Source organism: Oreochromis aureus, linkage group 18 (assembly GCF_013358895.1).
Source record: "Oreochromis aureus strain Israel breed Guangdong linkage group 18, ZZ_aureus, whole genome shotgun sequence".
In the NCBI taxonomy this organism is placed as follows: Eukaryota; Metazoa; Chordata; class Actinopteri; order Cichliformes; family Cichlidae; genus Oreochromis; species Oreochromis aureus.
Genome location: NC_052959.1, coordinates 13,785,139 through 13,812,897, shown reverse-complemented (window position 1 = coordinate 13,812,897; position 27,759 = coordinate 13,785,139). Strand labels below are relative to the sequence as shown.

At 42.6% G+C, this 27,759-nt stretch overlaps 1 protein-coding gene across 1 annotated transcript; it reads left to right on the top strand.

Annotated features, from left to right (window-relative positions):
* Nucleotides 1-2,482: 2,482 nt before the first annotated feature.
* LOC116311351 (C-C motif chemokine 20-like) lies at nucleotides 2,483-3,868 on the top strand. Its single transcript, XM_039602648.1, has 4 exons — nucleotides 2,483-2,601; nucleotides 2,734-2,842; nucleotides 2,964-3,038; nucleotides 3,127-3,868. Exons 1-4 carry the CDS (start codon nucleotides 2,535-2,537, stop codon nucleotides 3,164-3,166), a joined length of 291 nt encoding a protein of 96 aa, XP_039458582.1. The 5' UTR covers nucleotides 2,483-2,534; the 3' UTR covers nucleotides 3,167-3,868.
* Nucleotides 3,869-27,759: the final 23,891 nt, after the last annotated feature.

Below are 27,759 nucleotides of genomic sequence, written 5' to 3'. Positions count from 1 at the left end.
GGGCCTGCAACTCGGTTCACTCTGGCACAGCTGGCTGCTGGCAGAGCCGGCAGGCACACCAGTGCAGCCCCTCTGGCTTCTGCCCGTGGCTACTGGGTGACCCCTCGTCTGGGGATCTCCTCAGCCCTTCCCAGGAGGGTGGCACGGATGCCCCTCCGGTGGTACTCCTTGGGCTCTCGCACTCTGGGGCCTCTGGATGTCTGGAGCCTGGATCTCCTCCATGCCTGCTTCATGCCCTGGGGGACGGGGCTATGGGTCTCCACACCCTCTAGCAGACCGTTACATGGGGAAACCTTTTGTATACAAGCGCGTTGATCCACACAGGTGTGCACACGGGTGTTCACTGTTCGTAGACATAAACTACACCTTTCTTAGCTGCTATTTCAAAGGACATTGTGCGCTGTCTGTCCTGCGTGCTGCACAACAACTTTCAATATTTAGTATTTACTGCTGTTCACACTTAGCTAGATTAACGTGATGGTGTTGTGTTTAGTATGTTGCTTTGTTTTGTTTGGTTTTTTTTTTTTTCCTTGTCTTCTCTTCTTTTTCTCTCAACAGGTGATCCAGGAGATTTTTTTTCTTTCTCTTTGTCTTTGTAAGTGCCCTTTCTCACTGTCCCTTTTCCTTCTGTTTTTCTTTTCCTTCCTCTTTCTTTCTCCCTTTCCTATCCCCCAGTCATGTCTGTCCCATCTGTAACAACTGAAAATAAAATAAATAATAACAACAAAGTTTGATCAAATGGACCAATATGGCAATGCCATGATGATCCATTTGGCAAAATAAATCCATTTGGTATCCTTGTTGGTCTTCAGACAACAATTCTGACGGCTAAAGAACCAAATGGGACAGACAAAAAAAAAAAAAGTCTTTCCCTGTTGTTGTCCCGTGCATCGATTTAATGTTCAATATTTCCTCTCCACGGATGAAGATGGTCAGCTGTGCAATGTCCATCATGTCTGTACTTTCATCCACAGCAAGAGAGTATGCAATGAAGTTTTTGCTTCTTTCACACAACTGTGTTCTTAAATCAGTGGCCATCTCACAAACCTGATCAGCAATCGTATTTCTCCTCAGGCTCACATTTGCCAAAATCTGCGTTTTATCTGGACACAAGATGTCGCACAGCTTCATCATGCAGCTCTTCAGAATGGTACCGGGCTGATGTGGCTCCTCTGCTACAATAAAACTTGCTTTCCCAACAGCTTCACTTTGTGATTTTGCTCTGGTGAAAAAAGTCTGCTGAAATGTCAGATTCTTCTTTAGCTCTTCTACTTTCTGTAGTTTCTGCTCTGCGTTTAGGTTTTTCAGCTTATCCTGACGTTTTGTCTCGTAGTGCTGTCTTAAATTAAATTCCTTAATTACAGCCACATTAGCTCCACTAATAAGACACACGGGTTTACCAGCAATGTCTGTAAACATATATTCAGTCACTCACTGGCGCTGAAAGGCTCTGCTTTCAGAATCAACTTTTCTCTCCACCATTGTGAGTGGCTAGCTTCGCAATAACAGAAGTTTGACTTGATTGACGCGGGAATGTTCCCAGTTAGCCTAGCGTTCAGCAAGGAGGCTGCAGCGCTGCATTATGGGATCTGTAGTTTGTATATTATTAGCGCCTCATGTCACCGGGCCATGCATAACAATAATAGTGCATCTATATAAAATGATCTCGCGGGCCGGATATAAATGTACGCCGGGCCGGATGTGGCCCGCGGGCCTTGACTTTGACGCGTGTGTCTTACGCCATAACCAAGTGGCCGGCATAGTGTACAGGAACATCTGTGCCGAGTATAACCTGGAAGTCCCGAGGTCAAAATGGGAGATGCCCCCAAGGGTGATGTAGAATGACCGAGCTCAGATCCTGTGGGATTTCCAGATACAGACGGACAAAATGGTAGTGGCTAACCAACCGGACATAGTGGTGGTAGACAAACAGAAGAAGATGGCTGTAGTGATCGATGTAGCGGTTCCGAATGACAGCAACATCAGGAAGAAGGAACATGAAAAGCTGGAGAAATACCAAGGGCTCAGAGAAGAGCTCGAGAAGATGTGGAGGGTGAAGGTGGTCCCAATGGTATGCCAGTCATCATCCTCCCAAATACTGCGTGTTAAGCTTTATAACATGTTGCTTTATTTATTCATTCATCATTTTAAAGTTTGGATTCTTTTTCTGGACAGACGTTTGAAGCCTAGAAATGAAAAAAACTAAAAATTTAATAATTTTGCTGGAACAAGAACACCATCTTTTCCTCACCTGCTTGGAAATATGTCATCATGAATGTTTGTTTTTCTAAACTGATATCATCTGTGACATAAACATGTGCACACATATTTGCATGTTTACTAAAGTCAATACAAAGGTATGCAGACACTAACACAGTGTAGTTTGTATTTATAGCCCCTCCCACCTGTTCCACCTGTTCCACCTGTTCCACCTTGTGATTAGCAGGTTACCAGCACAACCTCTCTGACTCCACCTGAAAAGCCGAGACAGTTTCATCATCAGAGTCACTGCTGCCAACACAAACTAAGAAGACATGCTGCCAATCCGAGCTGTGGTGGTGATCGCACTTACTGTTTGTCTGACTGCAAACACATCAGCAGGTTTGTATTTGTTGCTTTCGTGTCTTATTTTCTTTTATTTTTTTCTGTTTAATCACATTTACACATACTCCACTACCTGGATGTGGTAGACGCATATTTTAATTTAACACATTTTCTTTCCTTCTTTCACAGCTTATCGTTACTGCTGTCGAAGGTACATGACAGGCAGATTACCATGTTCAGCCATCAAGGGGTACTCAGTCCCGACTGTCACAAAGATGTGTCCCATCAATGCCATCATGTGAGCATCATTACAGTTATTTTAACAAACTGCTTGAAAGATTAAAAAAAAAAAACTTGACACAACATTAGTGTTTACTGTGGGTGTATAAATATTAACATATTGCTTCGTTTTAATGTAGTATCCACACAAAGAAGGGGAAAGCATGCACCAATCCAGCTCTGAAGTGGGTGATGGACTGTGTCGATCGCATAAGGTGAGATTTTTAGAAACAGAATAAAGAGCAAACGCTATGAAATTCTAATAAACAGCAAGAGAAGTAACTCCATCTATCATCATTTTAGGAATAAAGCACGGAAGATCCACCAGCGCAGCAGCCAATGATTCCTCACTGTTTTATAGTGAACGCCTGCTGCAAATGACAAATATGCTGTAGATATCAGCTCAGTTTCAAGAGATTCTGTAATATTTAAATGTTTGTATTCGTTGTAAATATAAGAGTTGTCCATGAATTAAGCTGTGGTGAGAAAGAGTAACCAGTTCCATTAGTGGTTGTGTGGTTTCAGGGAAACACTGAGTACCTGTTCCAGGTCTGTGTTGTTGAATTTGTCCACATTAACACGTGACACTGCATACCTCCTTTTATCTTTGTTCTTTGTTTATCTTCTCACGCTGTCTGGTCTGAGAGTTCTCACTCTGAGAAGTTTTCTGGAAGTTCTGTGCCACGTGATAAAAAACCTAGTAAGTCATTAAACATTAATAGATGAATTTCCAGTGACATCAGCAGAAAGACAATGTGGGAACTGTTTATTTAATGCACCTTGCAGAGCAGGTATTTTCTCTTTGTTGACAGTTAGATGAGAAATCTGACCTGATTTTTATCTGTAGCTTTTCTGTGGTTAAGCTAGTTTGACCTTTGACTCAGTATAATACCTTGTAACACGTTACCTGCATTCATTTTGTATTTAATCTTATTGTATTATATTCTGAATTATGAAGATCTTCATTTTTTTGTATTTTCCATTTAATTTGCTGCTTAAACACAGTCATTTCCCAGCTGTTGGGATAAATAAAGTATTTCTTGTCTTATCTTAATTATATTTTGCTGGATTCTGTGTATGCAAGGAACCGAGGCTCATTCAGAAACAGCCTATAGGCAGCAGAGAGTTATCAAAATTAGATTTTTAAATTTTTTTTTATTGGTTTTAGTGTTTAGTTTTACTCACTACGATAAACTTGGCTGCAGTGGTAAGCGTCTGTGGGTAAGACATGGAGCAAATATTAAAGAACGGCAATTTTCAATCTTTTTAATGGTAATAATGTAATATGGCAATGAGGGAAAGATTTTTAAGTAGACAAAATAAGAAATATAAAAGGACTGTACAGCTGGAAAGCACTGTCAGGAACACATTTTCAATACAATACTGTGCAAAAGTCTTGATCCAACCCTCATTTCTTTACAATTAGCTAGAAAAGTGAGAAATATATGCAATGATTTATTGAAACATGTACAGACATAAATAGAAACAGAGTCTATATAAAGTATATAAAACAAAAACAGAGTATGTACAATTCTAAAGAGCTTGAAAGTCAGTATTTGGTGTGACCGGCTTTATTCTTCAACACAGGCTCAACTCTCTTCATGGAGCTTTCTCTTAATCTCTAAGTAGTCTGCAGGAATAATTCTCCAGGCTTGAAGGACATTCAAAGCTCTTCTTTGGATGTTGGCCGTCTTTTATTCTGTTCTCTATCACGGTGAGGTCTGGGCTCTGAGGAGGCCAAAATCTTAATTCCCAACACCACTTACCATCATCATTATCATAGAGTCTTTTAAAGAAAGCAGCTTATAACAAAATGCGTAAAGATAATTTTTAACCGTTGTTCTTTAACAAGTTGTCCGTTATGTGTCGACACAACACTGGGTCATCCCTGGAGTTCGCTGCCCTTTTTATGCTTGAATGCTTCATAGTTAAACATTCCTCTGAACACGGTCAGAAGTGAAAAAGCAGCCAATGTCCAAAGAAAAAAAAATACTGTTTGAGACCACTTTAGTCTAGTCCATGAAAGAGAACTGTAAAGACATGAGGGCTGGCTCAAGGCTTTTATACAGTACTATAATAATGATAATAATGAGAATAACAACATATTTAACTGACAATCAATCCAAAGTTCGCCTGTTTAGCCCACTGAAATAACACATATGCTGTCTGCTTTTGAGCACATTATTAATTTCTCAATACTAATGTGATGTAGAAATTATTTATCTCAACAAATTGATAATTCTCAATTTATGTAGCACTTTAATTACACCGAACCAAAGCCAGGGTTGGAAATGATTTAACTGTAACACTGTAATGTTGTTGCTTTTTCTGTAATGCTCCAAAGCATTTTAAAATGTTAAAAATTAATGACAAGAGAAAGAAACACAGAATCCACTTCTGTAAAAAAAACAAACAAGATCAATTAAAAATTAAAGCTAAACAAAATACTCGGCTGTGGTTGGTCAGTTTCCCTCAACTACTCTATGCTAAATAAATGATACATGATTTCCACAGTCCTTACAGAGGGAGGCTGTGTGTACAGCTCAGCACTAGATGGGGGTAGTGTCACTTTGAGGTGCTGTGAAACAACGTTTCAATAACACTTGGACTTGTTTTCCAGTTCAAGTCTGTTCCCGAGTTTCTTCTCGTGTCTCTCAGCATCCCAGCTTCTTACACACTGGTTCACACCATGATGTGGGCTTTCACACTATTCCCTTTATACATTTTAAGGTTTGGATAACTTTCCGAGTTTAATTTCAACAAAACTGTAATGACACTTTTACTTATTTATTTTTTTAAACCCCACTTTTATCGTGGATGCGCGTCATGTCCCGTCTCTTGCCATCAGCTGCACCTTTTGGCGACGCCAACAAGGCTGAACAAACCGAGCGTTTTCTCCTGTCGCATGAATCCATCCCAAATGACAGTCCGAAGCCAAGCTCACGGCCACTATTACATCACCTCCACTCTTCTGCACCACTGCACAGAGTGCTTTTCTATGAATAATACAGAGAGACTTGGGAGGCGGGGGTACACGGACATGGGGCTTGGTGACTAAATGACACAGATGACAAAGATCGTTCTTACGTGAAACACGAGTTAATCCGAACAGTAAATAATCACATCAGCCTAATGAACTGATTCAACTTTATTAGTTTAATTGACAAATCAGTGACACAAACATATTCCTACACCCATACATCACACGTGTGAGCTTTGCGTTCACCTTACTTGAATTACAGAAGTCGTTGCAGGCGGCTACAATGAGAAATGGCAGCGGTGTGGCCGGTCCCAGACTGTGAAGGAAGACAAGGTTATAGACTGCTTTTTTCTCCTCCCCATGAGACAGCAGGCTTTAGCATAGAAGGAAAATGACATATTGCACCATGAGATCACCAGACAGGTCCTCTATCTTAGCCAGCGCACACACACAGACACAAACAGGGGCAGGCAGGAAACCTCTCATGAAACTCAAACACAGATAATGAGACATCCTCGGTGAGAAAGGTGGAAACAATCGACTTTATACAGCCGGAATTTCCTTCCTTCTCCCAGCACGTTTGCATGAGGGGGAACATCGAGCAAAATCTAGTGAAAACTAGATAATCGTTTATCTACTGCTGTAAGCTTTCTGCCGTTTTTGTTCTCCCTGTCCTCCCTCTCCATCGGCCCGTCTCTCTTGCCAGCACAGGCGCACAGTTAACGCAGAGTTAACTCAGCTCAGTGTATAATTAGACAAACAAAAAAGAGAGGGATGAAACATCTAAAGGAGAAGAGACTCCAAATGATTACACATTCACTCTGCTTCCTTCCCCCTTGCTGCACACATAACCATCAATTAGAGGAGAGGAGAGGAGGATGAGGACAAGCAAGCAGCCAGGAGTCTATTTGTGTCTCTCTATCTCTCTTTCTCTTTCCCCTTAAGACTCCCAGCGCCGGGGAGGGAGGAAGGGGGGAGAAAATAGAAGTGAAAAACAAGAAGTATATAAATAAAATAATCAGAGTGCCTCACATCCGGCCGGCTGATTGGCTGAGACGCGAGTCAGGCAGATCTGGGCCACAGTTGCACTCATTGTTCAGTGAGCTTTTCTACACAGTCCAACCCAGCGACAGCAATGAATGTTGATTGTGACCTTAGGTCTTCGGGTACAGTGGAAACAGAGTGTCACTTTTGTGCGCGGCGCGTCTGTGTGCGTCTGTTCTCGTCACTGGATTTGCATGCAGCCACTTTGCCCCTTTGTTCGTTTTTTTTTTTTTTTCTTCCTTCGCTCGTTCCTGACGTCGTCGGAGCGAACCACGGGGCACAGTCAACGGTCGATGGTTTTTTTGTGTCCATACCAAACTCACCGACAGCGTTGAATGTTCACCGAGGCAAGCAAGGCGAGGAAGGACGGCAGCTGTGACCGTGAGCCGAGCTGACACGGGAGGCAGGGTGTGGAGGAGGAAGAGGAGGGAGGAGAGCCAGTCAGACAGGCATGGGACAGGGACTGAGCCGGGGACGATGCTCAGAACCACAGAGGTCAGGTTGCGTAACGAGAGGACATAACGACACAAGACAGTGGCAGAATGAGTCCGCTGTCCTCAGGGCAATGACAGTTCTGGTTATGTTCCCCGCACACACACACACACACACACACACACACACACACACACACACACACACACACACACAAAAGCATCACGAAGCATACTTAAGCTCGAGCATAAGCTGAGAGGCTCTGCTTTAGAGCTTTACTACCACCTCATTAATCAGAGGAACATGAAGTCTTTCATCTTCAGATGAAAATTGCTCGTAACAGCATCTGAAACACAGATGAAGAAAAAGTTGTTAGCGCTGATATCCCACTGTCTTCTTCTCTTTAAAGACTGATTTCACACACATGAAAAAAGAAGAAAAAAACACACGCAGACAAACATTTTCTCCATTTCCTCCTGTGGTGTGTAGCCATGAGGATAAATTTGGCTTCTTTTGCGTAGATTTTGTGAGATCTGTCTGAGCTCTTTGATTTATGCGGTTTTCTTTTTTTGTTTTTCTTGATCACAGCATTGAGAAAAAAAACATTTAAAACTTTACATACCGAAACCATCTTTCCAGAAACAAAGTCCCAGCTTCTATAAATAACCCGCATATCAGTCTGTCAGCGGTGTTCATTAGAGCCATTTCTTCACTACAAAGTAGTGCTTCCATTCATCTTCAGTCTTTTTGTGGTGGAAGCATTAACAAAAATCTCAGAGACAAATATCTCGGCACTGGGGAGAAAATGGATTTCTGTAATTTGGCTGAATTCTACTAAAATATAATAAGTGTATGCTTGTATTTCTACTCTTTAAAGACCCTGTGAGCAGTACTGCTTAACCATCTTCAATCCTGACACAGTTCTTATGGACACAGAGTCCGGGGAACAATGCTGACGTCCTGCTGTGAGCTCCCTTTGTCCGAAGCGGGCCAGTATCTGGGGGAACAACTGCCGGCGGTGTCAGTGCACTGCTGCACAGAGCAGGGGCTGACGTCAGGGTGGTAAACGCTGATCTATGGTCATTCATCGCCCCATTTCATCGGCTTAGGGTACTGATGTCATCGCGCGAGCTCGACCTGCATCCATTACTCTGCTGGGGCTGCTGGGAGGCCAGCATGAGGCTAGCGTGATAACGCCCCGGCTGCAGTGGATGAGTAATGCGCCATATTACTGCCGCTGTAATTCAGTCATAAAACAGACAATTTGTTTTTTGGATTTTTGTCCCGTGCGTACGCCGCGTCTTTGAATTACTGCCTCTGCATTCTGGCATGGCATGCTCTCCTCTGTGTACATGCAAAGATGTTCAAGTCATTTTTATTTATTTTTTTTTAAACGAGAGGAATACATTAACTGCTAAATAAAATGCAATAACGCACCATAATATTTAATGATACTCAGCGGATAGCAGGTCTGTAACAAATCTGTAACCTGCCCGCCTGAAAAATAAATAAATAAAATCACATGTTCGGATGTTTCTCTTGTTTCTGACTGAAGCAGAGGTCTCTTTTTCTCCCGGGGTGAAGCAGGGCAGCTTCTGATAAGAGCCTAAATTCATATGTCGAATTAGATCGTCCCTACTCCATCACAGTCACACACACACACACACTTATACCTCGCCCCCACAATGAGACCTAAAATGAAAAATAGGCGGAGGGTCGAAGGGAGAGGAGAAAAAGGGGGCTTTGCCATGGCAACCCCAGTGTCAGCCAGCCATTTCTACTTAATCCCCCCCACCCACCCCCAGTTCAATGTCGCGCCCTCTGAGAGACCCCCTCTCTACAGCTGAATATTTCTTTTGTGCTGGTAGACTTTGTGTGTGTGTGTGTGTGTGTGTGTGTGTGTGTGTGTGTGTGTGTGTGTGTGTGTGTGAGGGAAGGAGGGGGTGACAGAGGGAGGAGGGATTGGGGTTAGAGGTGGGGAGATCATAGCTATCCCAGCTTAAATGGGGGGCCAAGCTGCAGGTCACAGAATCTCAACATTACACCGGGGGCACAAACCAGAGATCAAATCACACACACACACACACACACACACACACACACAGATATATACATTTAAACACTGTATTGATGGAGAGTGATAATCATTTCAAATAGCTGATAATTGCGCCATATGGCAAACAGCCGCGCCTTTCCTCCCCGAGCCTATCAACAGCTAACTCCACTTCTTTTTCCTTTCCACTCTGAAACTCTCATGGTCTCTCGCTCTTGCCCGAGCAGGCCACTCTACATTACTGACAAAAGCGGTTATGGAGGAGTGGGTGGGGAGAGGCGTCAGCTGCTAGACAAAATAAAAAGGCCTCTATTTGTTCCTGACAATAAACGTCCCCATCTTTGGAGCTCCTCCACAGCTGCAGCCAAGATAGGCTTTCATTTCTAACTGCAGACTAATAGAGAGCGGTGTCTCCTTCCTCCACTGTATAAGCGGATTTGGCATGCAGGATAAAATTCAAGAGGTTTATAGCCATCTTTCTGTGACGCACTGTGAATATTTTTGCAAGAAAGTGAGTATTTGAATGCTGTGGTGAAGTATACCTGACTGAAATCATCTTCACGGAGCCGGGTGAGAAAACCTAGAAGACAAGAAAACACGAGGTGTTTGTTTTAACGCACAGAACAACAAACACGAAAAAAAAGATGAAAAAGAGTACGTTTTCTTATGATTAATTGGATTTTCACTAGAAAGTTTCCTAATCAACCCACGATTAACTGCCCCGAGTTTCCTCAGGAAATCCCTAAACGCGCTTCCCTTGAGGCTGAGCGATGGAAGCGGGCAGAGGAAGTGCCAGCGGTGTGTCTCTGGGGTGGTCCAATGTGGCCGTGGGTGAGGCTTTAATGTAGCTGCGTGTCCACTCCAGTGTATACTGTACATTCAGTCATAATGACTAACAGACCTGCAGTCTCCCCGTAGGGGCCTCACATGCCACTCCATGCCTACACATGCATACGCTCCACTTTAATGACGGCTCGCAGACTTTATTTGAAGTCTGCTGTGCTGTTTGCAAAAAAAAAAAAAGAAGAAGAAGAAGAAGGGGGGAAAAAGGGAAGCTGGATTTTTCATGAGGAAGGAAAAATACAACTTTGAGCATCTACGTTGCCTATGTTGGACTAATAAGTGACCCGGGTGGGCTGATTATATAAAATGGGCATAAATCAATAGAAAATATGGACAATAATTACAGCTTGGCTGCTTTGCCGTGGTTCCTTTTGCTCCCATATATAGATGTGGGCTTGCCAAACATCTGGCTGGGTTATAGTATGCGCCATAGGCTACAGACATAATATTAAAAAGTATACTGCCAAGCAAACCTGGCCAAAGCTTTTTAAAGTCATTGTGCACATTTTGCAGCCTCGGGCTAATGTGTTTTCTTTCTCCATGTTCTGTTTTGCATTTAAGCCTCTGAACCCCGAAGCTGCAACAATGAAACACTGCTACGCTCTCCTTCTTCGCTGCCCCCTCCCTGTTTTTTAAAAACTATTATTATCTAAGCCAAAACTGACTTAACAAACGTAAAAGTGCTCCGTGCCAATCCAGTCTATTAGAGAGCAAAGGGCACATTGTAACATAAGGCTCAGAGTCTGTTCAACAAGTGCGAAGACATAAAGCAAAAACAAAGGCCCCGAGTTAGTGCCCTGGAACTGATTGGCAGGGTGGGGTCACTGGGTGACCCCTGACCTTTTTAACCTCCAGGAATGTTGTCATGCTGGTGTGTGTATTGTTCGAGCCTCCCTGAGACCAGCCGAGCTGAGCGTCAGATTAATGTGAACGCTGAGTGTTTCTGGGCCCCCCTTCCCTCCAAAAAAAAAAAAAAAAAACCCTTGTCTTTCTTCCCCTAATCCCTTCTTTTTTGCTGTTCATCCTCAGATTTCAGCAAACAAAAGGTATCAACAGGTCTGAGAGTGGGAGTGGGTTGTTGTTGACGGTCTGAAGAGCACATGCACGCAGAGAGGCCTCTATAATGTGGGTGCCAGGCTGACTCTCGTTGCTAATCTAAATGAACTAGAAACAAGCTTTTTTCTTTCTTCTTCTCTCTCACGCTTTTTTTTTTTCGATCACTCAACAAATAAACTACAGTTTGTATTGGTCCACGGTGCAGATCTAAGAGATCTCCGTATCCTCAGGCAGTCTGAGAGTCTGGCTCTGGAGGAGGTCACCAGCAGCATAATCCGACAGATGAGAGGGCCAGACAGACAATTACTGGCCAGGTACGTCCTTTATACCCACCTAGGGCTGGTCAGAGGAAATGGAGGAATTTATGATGTCATAAAAAAGTGCCAGGAGAGAAGTGCCTGAGAACAGGTTGTCTCTGGACCTGGAGCCATAAAAGACTCCTGCGGCTTCCGCTCCCACCCCCCGCCCCTCCTGACAACCACCCGAGATGACAACACTACACTGAGGACCAATATAGAAGATTTAATGGAAAAAAATATCATTTGTTCATAAAATAAAAGGCATTTTCACATAATATTGTATGTTTTTAGGTTTTTAGACTCACCGATGCCTAAATGTCCTACAGCGTTTATCGAGCCTTAAATGTAGCACTGTGAAGTTTAACAGATTTTGTTGCTTTTAATATCTTAAAAGTTGCTTTTATTTCTTTTCTTTTTTTTTCTTACTGCTGAGGTATCATGACTAAAATGTAAGTAGGTAATTCCTTCAATTTTGAAGAAAACAAAACACCCAATGTCCGTGTCCCCTTTTACTAAAGACAGGATCCAGCAACATTTTTAAATGGCATACGTATTTATTTTCTGCCGTCTTCCTTAAATTTCCCCCACCCATCTTTTAACAATTTCAACCTCGGTTGTTGGTTCATCTTTTAAGAGCGAAGCACCATCTGTCAGCTGAGCAGGTGTAAGGAAGCGAAAGCTCAAAAAGCACTCTGCGCAGAGACAAAGGATATCCCTTCCTCCTTTACACGCGCACACAAACTCACATCTATAGGTATATACGCGGCGCTGCTCCTCCTACTACAAAAAGAAAAAAAGATAGAGACACGCTCTCAGTCTCGGTGCTTGTTAAAGAAAAGGAAGAGAGAAGGTGGTTATTTGCCCTACAGCCTCGCTAAGGAGGTTTCCCATTGTAAAAATGAGTGGCTGCACAGCCCCGTTTCCTTTCATCCCTATACTTGAGGCACACTGCCTTTGTCTCACAGAGGACACAACAACCAGCCTCCCTGCTACGCTAGACTGGTCAAATACCTGGGAACTACCCCTGGCCCGGTGGGAAAAACAACAAGAGGAGTTTGAGGAGGAGGGTAAGGTGTGAGTGTCAATCTGTGGAGTGGAGAGGCTGATCGTCTGAGAAAAACAGCCTGTTTAGTATTAAATCAAAGCAGTGAGAGAGAGCTATGAACACTTTTAGCCAAAATACACAAGAAAAAAAAAACGAGGCTAAACTTTGTGCAGCTGAAGTGACGAATTAGTTTAATTAACATCTGCTTTTAATCTTCTTTCAGTTTTTCCCTTCAAAGGTAGCAACTGCATGTGTTCAACTTCGAGCTCCGAGGTTAAAGTGTTTTTTTTCCCTCTCCCCGCTCTCCCCTCCTTCCAGTTCTGCACTTTCATGCCAGCTCAGCAGAATGAAGGCAGTTCCTGTATACGAGGTACTGTATAGGGGTGAAGTGAGTTTAAGTCCTCCACAAACCCGGCTGCAGCCGGCTGAATGTAAAGCTTTACGTTCCAGTCCACGCGGCCTGCCTCGGCAACCAGACTTCAACTGTCACACCTCATAAAGCAGAGCCCAAGCAGCGGGGTTGTGTTTAAAGACAGGCGGGGGGAAGATAAGGCAAAATAAGGACAAATACTGAGGGAAAAGGAAAAGTAAAAAAAGACAGAGAGAGAGAATGCGTCCATTCAAGAAACTGTCGAGAAGACAAAAAGCGGAAACTGCGATGGCGCGTCTGCAGTAGAAGAAAATATACGTTTGGGGACAAATTACAGCAGGAAACACAAGAAAGAGGGAATTGTTAACACCATGACCCTCGCTTCTAATTTCTAGTTTTGTGCTTGGCTGTTGAGAGAGAAGTGAGGACCCACAAGTTTATTTTCAAATTGTCCACAAAGAATGCCAGTCATTTCCTGGCGTTCCCCACTTCCATATGAAAGCCCCCTTTCCTTTAGGAACAATGGGAAAGATTCCCAAATTTCCAATGGGGAGTTTCTTGCACAGAGATACAATAGAGAGCATGTAGTGACAGAATGGAGACGGGCTGTTTCTCTCAGCAGCGACAGGTTCAAGGCTAGTTTGTGTCTTACGATAGTTTGAGATTAAACACCGCAACCACAACGTGGGAAAAACGAGCAGATTAGCCGACCTGCGTCTGGATTTTTAAATCTGTTGTTTCTCATATCTGTGTTGGTCAACTACACTTTGACCCCTTAAGATAAAAGTAGAAGAAGAATCAGGCTGTTTGGGGGGAAAAATATATGTAGGCATGGGAGGGACAGGTAAAATCTGATTATTCCAGAGATGTTTAACTTGTTTTCTTAGCCCCATAATCAGCATTTCCCACGACTACTACTCTATAAATTTACCTGTAACACAAAGCCAGACAACCATTTTCTTTGTCTCCTCTCGTCTTTGTCTCCTCTCAGAACCATAAGAAGAGCAAAATAATAAATCAAGCTAAGACCAATTATTCTGCCCAGTTGGATAATAGCAGGAGAAACACAAGAAAAGCAGGAGATAAAATGCACAGAGACTCAAAGGCTCGATTTCGATCACTGAGACTGATTTCTGATATTGTGCAGGCCAATCATATATATGTGATTGGTTCTTGCTTTTTTCTTGGGTTAGTCATTTCAGATAAACAAACAGCCAGCGCAGTGAGAAGAAAAAGACCATTTTAAGATCTTAATTTGGGATTTTGAGCTGCTGCGAGAGAAAGGCCATTTCTCGGGAGCTGAATTTAAGAAGTAAGGAAAAGGCAGAACCAAGAAGATCTTATTTTGGACTGTTTCGTTCCTCTGAGATGTGCATTGATCTGCATATCAAACCCCTCCGAATATGGTCGTAGATCAAGTGTACCTACCACAGCGAGGGTATTCCCTGATAGCAGCGGCGTCCACCACAACGCGGCAAAAACTCCTCAGGAACAGCTTGAGAAACACGACAAAGGTCCAACCTCGACAATCCTGGCGGCCCACCCATCAAGAGGTGCTATATCGGTGCAGTACAAGGTGGGTGTTCACAATGTTATGGCAGGTGGCTTTAATGTTGCTGCTGATCAGTGTACTATCACATACATGGGCTGTGAGGGTTTCCTAATTAACCAAAAGCGTGCATTTGGTCCCGACGTGGAAAGAGTTTAAATGTCATCTGCTTCTGAACGGGCCAGTAGGCTTTTGAAAGCCACCTGGCTTGACCCAAGCGGACCTGAGCCATTGGCTAGACAAGAGGTTAGAGGTCATCCACTCATCTAGACACGCAGTATGTCACAATGCCTGAGGCAGGGTGCAGGGGTCTCCATTACCTAACCTTTCCATTTACCCATTACCCAATCAGACACACACACGGGGGAAGAACAAACACACACAGGATCCTGTTGATATGAACACATTCAGGCCTAAACTTCCATTTAGCTGAGATGCATGGACATACCGCAAGGTTTCTTCACAGGAGTTGTGAGATTGGATTGCATTGGCTGTTTTGGATCCTTAGACAGAGACGGATTTATAAAAATATACAAGATGTAACTATTTTTTTGCTATTTAAAAAAAAGCATTTGTGCTGAATGAGTGCAGCTGAACTGAGCTGTGCTATCCACAACATTTTATGTCATCCAGGAGTTGAATTTGAACCAGAATGAAAGAATCGGTGAACCCCAGCTGCTGTCGCTGATGATGATCCCCTGTGCCATCGCTGCATTTCCACCGACAGAGACAAACTAAAGCAACAATAATGTTTAATTGGAACTGTTCTGCGGACTCTGTTGAGAAATAGATGCCGTGTAATGGAGGAACAACAGTGATCTGCGGCTGAGAGCCTCTCCGCTGTGATAGCAGGTTGCTTCTCGACATAATTGCAGGGTGCAGCTGATGAAACTCATCATATGTGATAATGAGCTACGCAGGAATGATGATCATAGATCCAAGCAGGAGATAAGATAAGCCAACATCCAAACCGCCCCTGCGTCCACATTACAGCGGCAGGAAGACGCTGGCTTTGCTCCGTTCACTTATCCCACCCCGATAACTCTCTGAAACCGAATTAAACAGCTATGCACTCGGACATTGGCTGCTCTGTAATGTGAGGGAGCAGCTTTTTCTACTTCACAGGGGACACGGCTAAAGTGAATTATATGTAACTCAGTCCTGACAGGGATGGAAGCGAGGCCATCACAGCCGATCACATCAGTGCCTATCAGGAGTGTTCTTCCACCACACGGCTTACTGAGACAGATTTTCCCACTAATTTATGTAAAAGAAATTAAAGTACAAGCAGTTAAATGGCTCTCGGCAGTAGGTAAATGTTTTTTCTTCAATTCCATTGATTTTCTTTTTTTTCATCAAATCACTCTGTGAGTAATCTATAGTGGGTAAAATGTAGTGCTGCACTAAGCGTCTAGACCTACTATATCCAGATGGCAAAAGAATTTATGGAGACTGCCTCATTAACCTTAAGGCATATTAGTGCTTGGCACCACATGTCTATAAGCTAAGCAGTGCAGTTTCTGAAGTCTCCTGGCCTCAGCTGCATTCAGCTAACTGGAGGGTCAAAGCTGTGCGGCTTACCAGGCCTCTATACCCCAAACTGAGTGTGCAGTGCTCTTGATGGAGTGTGTTTATATGAATCTCTGCGTGTGTGTGTGTGTGTGCCCACCCTGAAAATGGCAGTCTGGCTGTTTTGTTTTTTTGTTTTTTTCGCCATGTGCCTAAGGCCCAAAAATTCCGGGAGGAAGTCAGATGCGCAAAAAGCTGTTTCCGAGAATTCAGGATGCGCAAAAACAGCAAACGCTTTTCATCTACTTGCACTATTCCGGTCCCAGCGTACATCTGAGGATAAACAACACTTCAGCAGACACGCGTGCATTATGTGGAATCCCTTCCCCAAAAACAAATCATGTTTCAGTTGCAACACTTTGTTCCAGCGCCTGTTTATTTTGTGGCCGCGTTACGCACCCATCCACTCAGACGGACCACACCATGAGTCACGGCTTGGCGAGAGACGGGTGGCGGCTCTGAACGATCGCTGTCTGCTGTCTGCGCTTCAGGTGTCTCCCACTCAGGATTCTTTGTGGGGCAGGAGGGCTGGCTGTAATGTCGATATAATGACAGATGGTCCAAACAAAGCCGGTGCGCATTGTTCGGCTGGGAAAAAATAATAGACACCATTTATCAGCCGACTTTCAGGCCTCAGTGTGAACGAGAGACTGTCTGCTGAGTGAAAGCAGTCAAAGTTATGCTGCCCTGAAGCCTCTCGGCGTGATTCTTTTGAGCTCTTTTAAACACACCGTTAAAACTTTCCGAGAAGGGAGGGCAGCGTTTATCTGCCCACCGTGTGCCATCGACGCGTCTGCGAAAGCGTTTATTTTTTTTAACTGAAGTGCGCTTTAAAAGGATTCATACTTGCCAAAGCAATCGGAAATCGCAAAGCAATCGGAAATCACACGGATGCCCAGAAAAAGAAATGAGTGGCATGGAGCTAAAGCCGCCTCGTTAGTACCGAGCGACAACCCGGAGCACATCACACACCGCCACAGAGTTTCACATCCAGCCCGTGTGCACATATTTATCAGCTCATTCATACTTTATTATAAAAACACATATATGTAATAAAGATGCATCATCTCTTTCTAACTAAAGCGCCGGTTTTGCGCAGACTGCACCGGATTAACCAAAAAAACACCGCATCCCCGTTTTAGGTTATGCATTTGACATGATGGCATACTCACAAGATTTCCCTTCACCCTGCTGGTGAAGCAGCAGGACTCATTCTCGTGTCGCGGGGGCGCTGATCGCAGTTTCTTCTGATTCTGCAGCGGGGAGTATTTCTTTTCTTTCTTTCTTTTTTAATTTTTATTTTTACTCCCATCTTCTCCATCCGACACCAAGTCCAAGCACTGACTGGGCGCCTGCCTCTCTGATCCACAGATTACGTCTGTTTGAGGGGCAGAAGGGAGGGCATCCGGTTTACAGGGATCACTGAGTGGACTGGGATTGGCTCAGAGGAGATAGCTTGATAAAATGCGCGTCGGCTATTGGACACAGGGCCGGCGCGGAGGAGGGGGCTGAAGGGAGGAAGCGAGGGAGGGGGTGTCCATCGTGCATTATTCAGGAGAAACCGGGTGGGGAGTAGAGGAGGAGGATACTCAGGGCAAAGAGGCATATGCAGACAATGCCCCATGTCTCAGAAATTCAGATTTCATTGGTGGGACTTATCCACCACAGTTTTATGGCTTCCCATAATCTCTTCATATGGACTCAGAGTGAAACTGGAGCACCCAAGTGCGTGTTATTAGTGTTTATAAAGACCTCAGCGCACTTTATGTAGGCTCAGAGACCGCTATAATAACCCACATTACGACATAACTTAATATGGGAAAAATGATGTAGCAGCCTATAGAGAAAATCCTAAATTTTACAGCTTTACAGCAGCGTGCTTCTGCAGGGTTTTTTTTATCCGTCTGCTTGTCCTATTTTAAGATTAATTTAACAAAAAAATATGCAGAGCCATTCAGATGGAAGGGAATGACTATAAATAAATCAAACAACTATTATTCTGCAACATCAAACCTCAACGCAGTGTGTGTGTGTCGCTCTCTCTTGCTGTGTGTGTCCCTAAGCACAATGTTTATGGGGCCCTGAGTGTGTGTGTGTTTCTGCTGTATGTAGGCTACGACAAAGCTGGAACTGCAGAATTTTCCACACAGGAGCAGGGGAGGAAATGGTGCATGGATAATTCTCTCTTCAGATCCTCTGGTACTCACTCCGAGAGTACTCGGCTGAATCAATACAGCTTAAAGCTTTCTCATGTTCCCTCTTCTCACATACTGTTGAGAGGCAGCGCGGTCCGAGCTGATCCATTTTAGGTGAGATCCTGCTTTAAAAAACCCACCAGTCTGGCTCTATAATTATAATATTAAATCACCTCTTGACCTGTAACCCTCCTGAACACACTCACATTCGCATCCGTAACACAGACAGTGAGTGGTTAACCTGTGCGAGCAGACAGAGAAATCCTAATAACCACAGCAGGGGTCTGTCCAGTAGCCATGGTGATTGAACACATTTCTCCACACAGCAGAAAGGCGGCGTGTCTGTGGCGCACCACACAGGCCTTTATAAGGCCCAGACCCATGCTAGAAGGAAGGAAGCACCAAGTGGAGGATCACACCCCGTTTCATTGTAGCTCTACGATTTTACGACAGCCACGAAGAAGCCGCAAAATGAGGAGGCGCCGCTCTCGTCCCTGTTAAACCTATAAAATAAGCACGCTCAAAGCTCCAAACAAAGCGCCACATCATTCGATTATTGTGTGCATTTTGAAGGCTAATTTGCATAACTGGTGGGAACGGTGCTCTTGAAAGTAAAGCACCTAGATTTATTCGCTATTCGGTCTAATTTCCAACATCCAAATGAGAGCAACAGCCTTGGCTTGATTTCCGTTAAGCTTCTAATCTGTCTTTCCTCTTAATTTAGCCCCAGCTTCAATCACAGCTCTTTCACAAATCTAACCACGTGGGTGTTTATGCGTGCGGCTGCTATGGTGTGAAAACCTTATAATTCCTTAGTCGGTGCAATTCATGTTTCCTTTTAAACCAAAGCATCACATGGTTCTCGGTGACTTTAAAGAATCTGGGTGCCCCTTTTTGACAAGGTCCCTGTATAGTGAAATCTAAAGTTCAGGGTTACCTTTTAGCTGACCTTCCTTTTGTATTTGATCTGATATGACATGGAATTCATCAGAAATGTAAATGACACTGAATTCACAGAATTACACGCCATTAATTGTTTACGATTGGTTTAGTGGTCCATTTTTAGCGAACACCACTCCTGTGTTCTACAAGCACATTGTGTTAATTGAGCTTTGGGGGGAAAACAGTCATGCAGTTATGTTAGCACAGCTGAAAACCGATGTGCTGTAAAAAGAATGATTAAGTCTGACTAGCTGATGGTCTGCATCAGCTTCTTTAAATGTCCCCCAAAAAGGAACTTCCTTCTGAGACTTACTAGAGTATTTATGCTCTGAGAGCTAAACCGAACCCAACACCAAACAAGACAAGATATCACACAACAGCACTGCTATTTAATGAAACGTCCTCCTGAGGACCTGTGTGGTGTCTGATGTGCTTGTCCTCTTCATCAGTTTTCCACTGGGGCCCCCCACTTGTCTTTCTGCTTTGGTCAGGGTCAGCTCTGTTCTGTGAGAGGGGTAGTACATGTGTGAAATCTTGGGGTTTCGGGGTGGGTGGGTTAGTTTTTTTGCATGAAAGTCCTTTTCAGTTCTGCTGACTTCACCAGGAAAGAGTGTTTTCGTGATTAATAAATGCAGGTTTGACATTATAAACTTGCTCGGTGATAGTAGCCGAAAACAGCCTTGTTGTAAAAGACAAATTGAAAAGAATCCTTTTTGTCAGCGTTTCATTCGATGAACCACTCCTGGAACAGAACGACCCGTTTATCACGGAGCTCTCCACTTGGTTGGAATGTTCTTACTAGCGTCTTAACATTTATAACTACAGATAAAAATTTAAAGCCTCATTTAAAAGAAGAAAAAACACCCCACATTTACTCATTGCATACATCACATAATAACTCCAAACTTAAGGCTTCTTTGTTTGCTTGTGTTTTTACACTGGTAGAAAGTGCACACTAATGCGAGAGCAGTTTTATAATCAGTTGATTTTTTAAGGTATTTGTTATTTCCTTGAGCACTTTCATTTTATTCTGCTTTGTACTTCTAGTTAAACACAATTAAGCTTCTTAAAAGCTAGTCTAGGTTGACAATCTACCACAGAGAGATGACTAATTTAGAATCACAACTTAACTAACAACATGTCTTCTAACTGTGGAGGGAGGGGAAGCCAGAGCACCTGGAGAGAACAAGTAAACTCACAGAAAGACCCCAACGAGCTGGTGGATTCAAACCCTGGACCTCACTGCTGTGAGATGACAGCACTAAACACCACTTCGGTTAGCTCCAACTTCCTCAAACAAAACAATGCTCGATGCCGTACAAAATCCTTCTATAATTTTACGTCACCATGTGGATATTTTGAGCACGAGTTCACTGAGCGGTGCTTTGATGAGTGGTCTTATGTTTTGTTTGTATCTCATTAGGAGACATACATGCAAGCAGCGGGACGACTGCCATACATTTTGCGGTGGCTGGCTTTCATGTTATTCTACTGATACGTAGTGATGTGCCAAGAAGCACTGAAATCCAATGCGGACGCATAATCACATCTGATGTAAATAATGCACTTTTTAAAATATGCAGAATACAAAGTACGTCAGCTTTGCATATGGGGAGGAAAAGCTAAGTTTGGCAAATATCAAGCGTGTACGCTGTGCATTTGGAGAAAAACACTCACTGTAAAGAAATTAAAAAAGAATATTAAAAGGATTCCTTTGGATTGTTTGGAGTATTTGTTATAGTGTGGTGTTTCTTTAAATAATGCATCAGTCGTTACTAAAAACCATTTATAAAGTGATACACATAATCATTCAACTGTTCTGGATGATTTCATCTCCTGCAGATGAATCTAATAAACTCCAAATGTGTTTTCGTCTGTGTGACAACATGCTTGTCTGCTGAGTTTATAAAAAGCTGGCTTTTTTTTTCCTTTTTTCTGAGGACAATGAGGCTCAATTGCAGCTGCGACCGCGTAAGCTCGACTGATGTACGTATTTACACTTACTTCCACGTGCCGCGCGATCCGGGAAACAAGCCGGCGCCGGACTCAAGGCAAGATGATAAGAGTCCAATGTGTTACTGTTAATTTTCATGACAAGCTGAGGCTTAAAGCCGTGGATGTTCCATACTGTGCCTAGTAAGAGTGACATCTCCAACTGCTTCAGTAATGAGCTGTCTAACATGCTGTCATCCACTACAGATGGAGAACATACAGTGGGCCACCCAACACTTTTGATAATCATCCAATCAGAGACGTCTTAAAGGAATAGTTTGACATTTTGAAGAATGTGCCCGTTTTCTCGCAGAGATTTGAAAAGATTGACGCTTCATATCTGTAAACTGAGAGTGTTAACTTTGCTTAGGGCAAGAAGTATAAACACAGGGAGTCTAAATGTACCAACATCTCCAGAGTACAAGTGAAGGGTAGAAATAACACACAGTAGTACAGATCAGCATCATTTAGGTTGGAAAGGTTGTTTTAGATTCCTGCTTTTATCTTAAGTTAAACAGTTCCTTTAAAATGTCTTTACATACAAGATACATCCACAGCTAAACAATATAAAAGGCTTTAGTGGATTTCGGTGATTTCAGGAATCTGGATTCCAGGTTTCTCAGAGCACGGGGGATAATACCAATATCCGTAAGTACCTATAAAATCCATGTTATCATTAGACACACACAGGTTTTGTTTACTTGATGGGTCAGAAAATCTTCACATAGCTGTTTTCTAGTAACTCTTCTCATACCGATAATTGCGAACCAACAGCGTGAGCGCCTCATCTAACACCATCGACACTATGTTAAAGTCCCCGCCAACTCTGGACCGCAATCCCGCGCGCAGCTCTGCCATCATGGATGCCTCCTGTTGGGTTTCATTCGTGCTCGATGCCAGAAGCGAATTCGCCGTCTCAATTAATCACTGAGTTTCTAATGGAATGCTTCCCTTCAGGATGAGGCCCATCACAGAGGGGGCTGCAGTCAGTGCTGTCGGTGAAGCTGCTCTGATTGCCTGAATACACTCCCAGCTTTGGAGTCACTGCAGATGTCTGCTAATTGTGGTGATTATGGTGAACGGAGGGGGGTAGGAATATGTAATGAATTTCCCATTGCTTTCACGCCTCACATCCTTTGGTTCTGTGCATCTGCTATAAAAGCAGAGCATCCGCAGGGTTTGGAGACGGACAAAAGTGACATGGTGGATTGGGCATGGGCTTTTGGATGGGCAGCCATTCTAGCACCAAGTGCAGCCAGATTGGGTCCATTTATTCTTTTAGTTTTCTTCATTGCCGATACAAAGCAAGTTTTAATTCCTCTCCTCTTCACCATGTTCTTATTCTTTCACTTCCTTTCTCCCCTGCTTTGGGTGGGTGACTTTAATAACGTTTAACAACCTTTTTTCATTGGATAGAATTAGAGCCATCAATTTGACCATCACTATAAACTGGGGGGCGGGGGGATTCTCACACTAAAAAGAGGATGAATGAAAGGGGAAAAGAGGAGAAATAGAGGAGGGAAGAAATTAGCTCTCATATAGGCTATATCATAGATTATATAAATGAGGGGAATCCCCTCATCGGAGCTTCCTGTTTCACTTAGAGTTATAGTGAAGCAGTCCAGAATAGAAGGGGTTAAATTTAGGTGCTAAAATAGTCCCGAATGTGCTGGCGTCTTCGGCTAATGAGCATTTAAAGCAGATAGATTAATACTTAATACTGTGGAGTGAGCACATTTTCGTGCACTGCAGCTTGGTGGTGCTTTCAGCTGACAGCATGGAGATGCTTGTTCTGTAATAAGAATGTAACGACACCCCACGACCTCACACACTCTCAGGGTTGTGTGAGTTTGACTATGTGAGCAGGTACAAATTTCCCTTTTTTGGGATTAATAAAGTCATCTGAATATGAATCTGGATCCCTCCACCCTTTCCTTCTTCTGACAGTACAGCTGTCATTAAGTTCCCACATGCTGGACTTCAGCATCTATAGTTTTTTTAAGAGCACTTTTTTTAGATGCAACTTTTCGAACAGCTTAACAAACACATACTGCATCCTGTTTCTGTTCTGTGCACAGTGAGTCTGCTAGCTCACTGACAATGTTCCACACTCTGAGATGAAGACATAAGAAAGAGGACAGAACAAATGATTTCCAAAGTTAAGCACTGACGTGTGATAAACTAATTCTGGTCTAATTCTATATTTTTTTTACTGTTTTAATTGGCTGTTGAATGTGTTGCTATAGGGGTTTTTTTCATGCTGTGAATATCTTGCAAAAACAAACTGAACCATACTAATTTTGTGTTGCTCAAAGGTTACCTGAAAATATGAGGCAGTTAGTGCAGGCTAAACTGGTTACATTTATGGTAATGTACTATGTTGAACTGGTGCAGAGCAGATTGTGGTGTTCATGCTCAATGCTAGATTAAATCAAGGGCAGCAGACAGCAATTTAAATTTAAGATGATGATGCTGATTAGATTCACTCACCGAATTCATCCTTTTGTACAAGCTTTAAACTGTACAGGGTTGGAAAACCAGCATGATTATGTAACCTCTGCTTATATCGTGTTGAATTTCTTTGGCTAAACAACAGTGACTCTCAGAGCAGCTGCAGCAGCACAGGTCACATATAAGGATGTAATATAATTTCACACAGCCTGAAAAGAAATTTAACTTCACTGCAGCTCAATATACAAATTATTGTGACATATTTCTAAGTGACCCTGTCATAAGGCCTTTACACAACTGACGCATAAAAATATGTTTTGGACTCACCTATTCATAATACAGCCTGATTTCGCTGGATGATTTTTTTGTGGCATTTAGCTCGATTTATCAGATCTGAATAAATAGAGCTGACCAGTCAGATCAGTGTATTTGGCAGCAAGTAACCTACTAGTGCAAAACATACACTGGTACTGAATAAACAATGATACTTACCTCTGACACACAGCTAGACACTGCTTGGTGTCAATCGGCTGCCTGAAATTATTTCTCTGCCTCCTCAGATGTGGTCCCAACTCTGCCAACAAGAGCTCAAACTGCTGGACCGACATCCTGAAATATGTACGAAACTGCCTTCTATTTTGAATTATATGAACCTGTTTCTTACTTTTCTTGTTTAGAAACCAGCTCGTCATGGTTTGATGTTAAGTTCATTTTTTTTTCACATTTCATTACACAGGAAGTTCAGATCTCATGTTGCTTTTTCACAGCATGCTTTTTGTGTAAAGGCCTTTAGGGTTATCCTAGCTGCCAAATCCTACTTTATCCCCTAATTAGAGCTCATAGCTAGTTCTTTTTTAATTTCTTTTAACGCAAGCATGAACATATGAATGAATCATGTGGTACAATTATACAAAAATGTTGACTTCCTGCACCAATAAGACGTAGCAGAGAATTTGAAGCAGCGGCTACTGTATAGCTAATTGTCACTGCCAACCACCACAACCTTCTGATGTACATTTCTGTAAGTTTATTTAAAGTTTTTGTTTTAACTATGCTGTTACCATCTGCTGTAGTTAGCATCCCGTCATAGATCCATAACCAAAGAATAGCCAGGTGTTAGCATGTTTCCTGTTAGAAATCCAATTGTATTTAAAAAGTATAACACAATGCTATACTGCAAAAAATAAAATGCAACATTTTCTTGTTTTTTGCTTTGGTTTATTCTTGGTTTATTATTGGTTTATCTAAAAGTAAGGGTTTAAATTTCAATAGGTTAGCTACTTATCAATCAAAGGCTAACTGCCAACAAAAATCAAAATTTCAAGTTAGTATCTCCAAATATATAATATAATAATATAATTAAATATTTACTTTGTTTACTATAACTAGATAAAAAGATTGAAAACAGCTAAGCTATAGTCAGGCGGAAGCTAGCTTAGCTTAGCTGAGAGTAGAGAAAATATTTAGCCTTGCCCATTCTCATAGGTGTGTAATTTACAAATAATAATATGCTTGTTTATGTTATATATATAAATTATGAACTGGAAAAAAAAAAGAAAAGTGATGGTTATGAGGTATTCTTCCTTTTTTTTCTTTTTTTAAGTTTTTATGCTAACTTAAACAAAACTAAACAGCTCCAGACCGTGGCCTTAAATCTAAGTGACAAACATGAATGTTGTAATCTTATTATTAACATTAAGCAACAAAACCTAAGTATCAAACTGTTCCTAATTAATTATCTTCAATTTTATATTCTAAGAGGAAATATTACATCACCTTAACCGTATCTTATATCGGTGAAATGCTCCATCAAGCAAAAATAAACAAAATTAGGGGTTCTTTTAAAAGTATTCTTCGTGTCAGGACATATTTTTTTAGGAGAAATAAAAGTGGTACTAATTTAAAAGCTGTATGTAAATTGCTTGTGCAGAGTAACAGGCTGTTAAACTGAGCGGATTATACATGCAACCTGAATTTCTGCACATTCTGCTTTTTATGGTTATCATGGCACTATGGACATGCAACTCTGGACAGTGAACTGGAACAAATCATATTCATACATTTAGCATATTAATGAAGCTAAATATCAAACGTTCTCTCCCCTCTGTTGCAAATGCAAGCACGCCTGATTTATTGTGGATGTGCTTTTTTTTTTGTGCAAGGCAGGAGAGTTAGCTAATTCCTTTGGGGCGAGTGCCCTTCCTGTCACACTGATCAAAGACTTTCTTTTGATATGAGCATAAACTGCTCCATGCCGCATCACCGTCAATGTCTGTGCATGCGTGTGAGTTTGTGCGCGTGCGCTTGCACGAGTGAATGTCTGCGTGTTGTGTGCGCATGAGGTAAGGTGGGAGCGCTGTGTGTGTTCGTATCCATCCCCCCATCACCAGAGGCTGTATTATGCATTGTTGTTGGCATGGCCTACATGCTCATCCAAGCATGGTCCAGTGTGGTACAGTACACACGTCTTCCCATCCCCGCTGCACTCCCCTGTCGTGTCCGCAGGCCCGCTTCATTTACTTTTGCTCCTGAATTAATGCTAGTTAACTGTCACATTAGCTCAGATCTGTTGGCTCGCTTTGTCAACAGCATAAACTAGCCTCAGTATGTGATAGTTTATTTTTGCCTTGATACACAGAACACGCCTGAATGTGTGTAGGCTACCTAAAGCTGCACCCATCCATCCATAACCTTTATCTTAATCTGAACAAAATAAACTGTTGCGTAAGCTTTTAAAGCTGTATTCTGCTTTAAACAAAAATTGCAGAAAAATGCAAAACTTCCCTTCAGAGTGGAGCACTGGCTGTAACGCAGGTGTTTCTTTCAGTGTTCAAGCAGAGGCCAAAAACAGTGGGTGGGCAGTTGTGGGGTGCTTGTTTGAATGAGTGCATGGCTTTGTATGCGCACGTCTTCGCATGTACATGTGTGCGGAGAATATATTTGCTCGCCAGGAGCAAGTGTGTTAAATTCTCTTAGCATGTGTGACGAATCAAGTGGCTGGGAAAAAGAGCCGTGCATTGCGCGGCCTCTCCTCGGTCTCTCGCAAACTGAATTCTAAAGAGCCTATCGATCAGTCAGGGTCTCACTTTGTCTTTCGCTAGGCACCTATCTCGCTATCTTATCTCTCTTCAAACTTCCTGCTCATTTTGAATGGCCCGTGTGAGAGATGCAGCAGTGGGTGAGACATAAAAAATAGAGGCACCCCCACCAACCCCCCCCAACCCGCTCCATACACACTCATATGTCTTTCATCCTAATCTTTAGTCTCTGTCCAAGGAAGGGCCCCCTTTTCACTTGTCTGCCGTAAAGCCTCTTATATGTGACCCTTCTGTGTGTCCCCCGGGGCCTCTCTCTCTCCCACGGCCAGAAAACACACTCACAAACACGCAGACATACACATGTTTGCATTTCAGCTTTGATAAAGGGAGAGTTGCATGTGTGGCGAACCACGTCATGTTTCCTGTACGATGTCGGGATTCGCAGAACTGACACAGCCTCTTACTACATGATTTTGCCTGCAGGTGAAAGCAAATTTACTGGCAGGCTGACTAACACAGCTGCTGGGAGAGCGTGTCTCTCGTTAGAAGAATTGTCCTCAATAAAGATGGACGTTTGGCAGTGTGTTACGTAACAGACTGAGGATGATCCCGAGGCTGTGTGCGTGTGTGTGTGTGTGTGTGTGTGTGTGTGCGTAGCAAACCTTGCGTGCAAATCTTATACAAGGGCATTTAATGGTGTGTGAGAGTTTATAAGAAAATATATATATATAACATATGTGTGAAAAGGATCCTAAGGGCGTCCAGCTTTTTTTAATACTTTCTTCGGATTCTTTCTGTGACATTAAAAACACTATGGCTACCTTTTTCCTCCCTCAGTATCCTAAATATGTGAATTAACAGTATTTAATCAACATTTTCTAATTATTACATACCTCAGTTAAAACTTGAATTGCACCTGAAACCGGAAAAGATTTGTTTAATTGTCACAAAATGTTTCATATTTCAGCATAAAGAACACATATTTGTTAATTATTGTTGCTAACCTTAAATCAAGTCACAACTCCAAGAGTCAGGTATGCTGCTAACTATACACTAGATGATGTTATAGCACGTACAG

Bases quoted from the DNA above. Each gene is read 5' to 3' on its own strand.
- LOC116311351 (XM_039602648.1), top strand. From the start codon at position 2,535: ATGCTGCCAATCCGAGCTGTGGTGGTGATCGCACTTACTGTTTGTCTG. The intron at 2,602-2,733 runs GTTTGTATTTGT...CTTCTTTCACAG, and splicing joins GACTGCAAACACATCAGCAG to CTTATCGTTACTGCTGTCGA. The intron at 3,039-3,126 runs GTGAGATTTTTA...TCATCATTTTAG, and splicing joins GACTGTGTCGATCGCATAAG to GAATAAAGCACGGAAGATCC.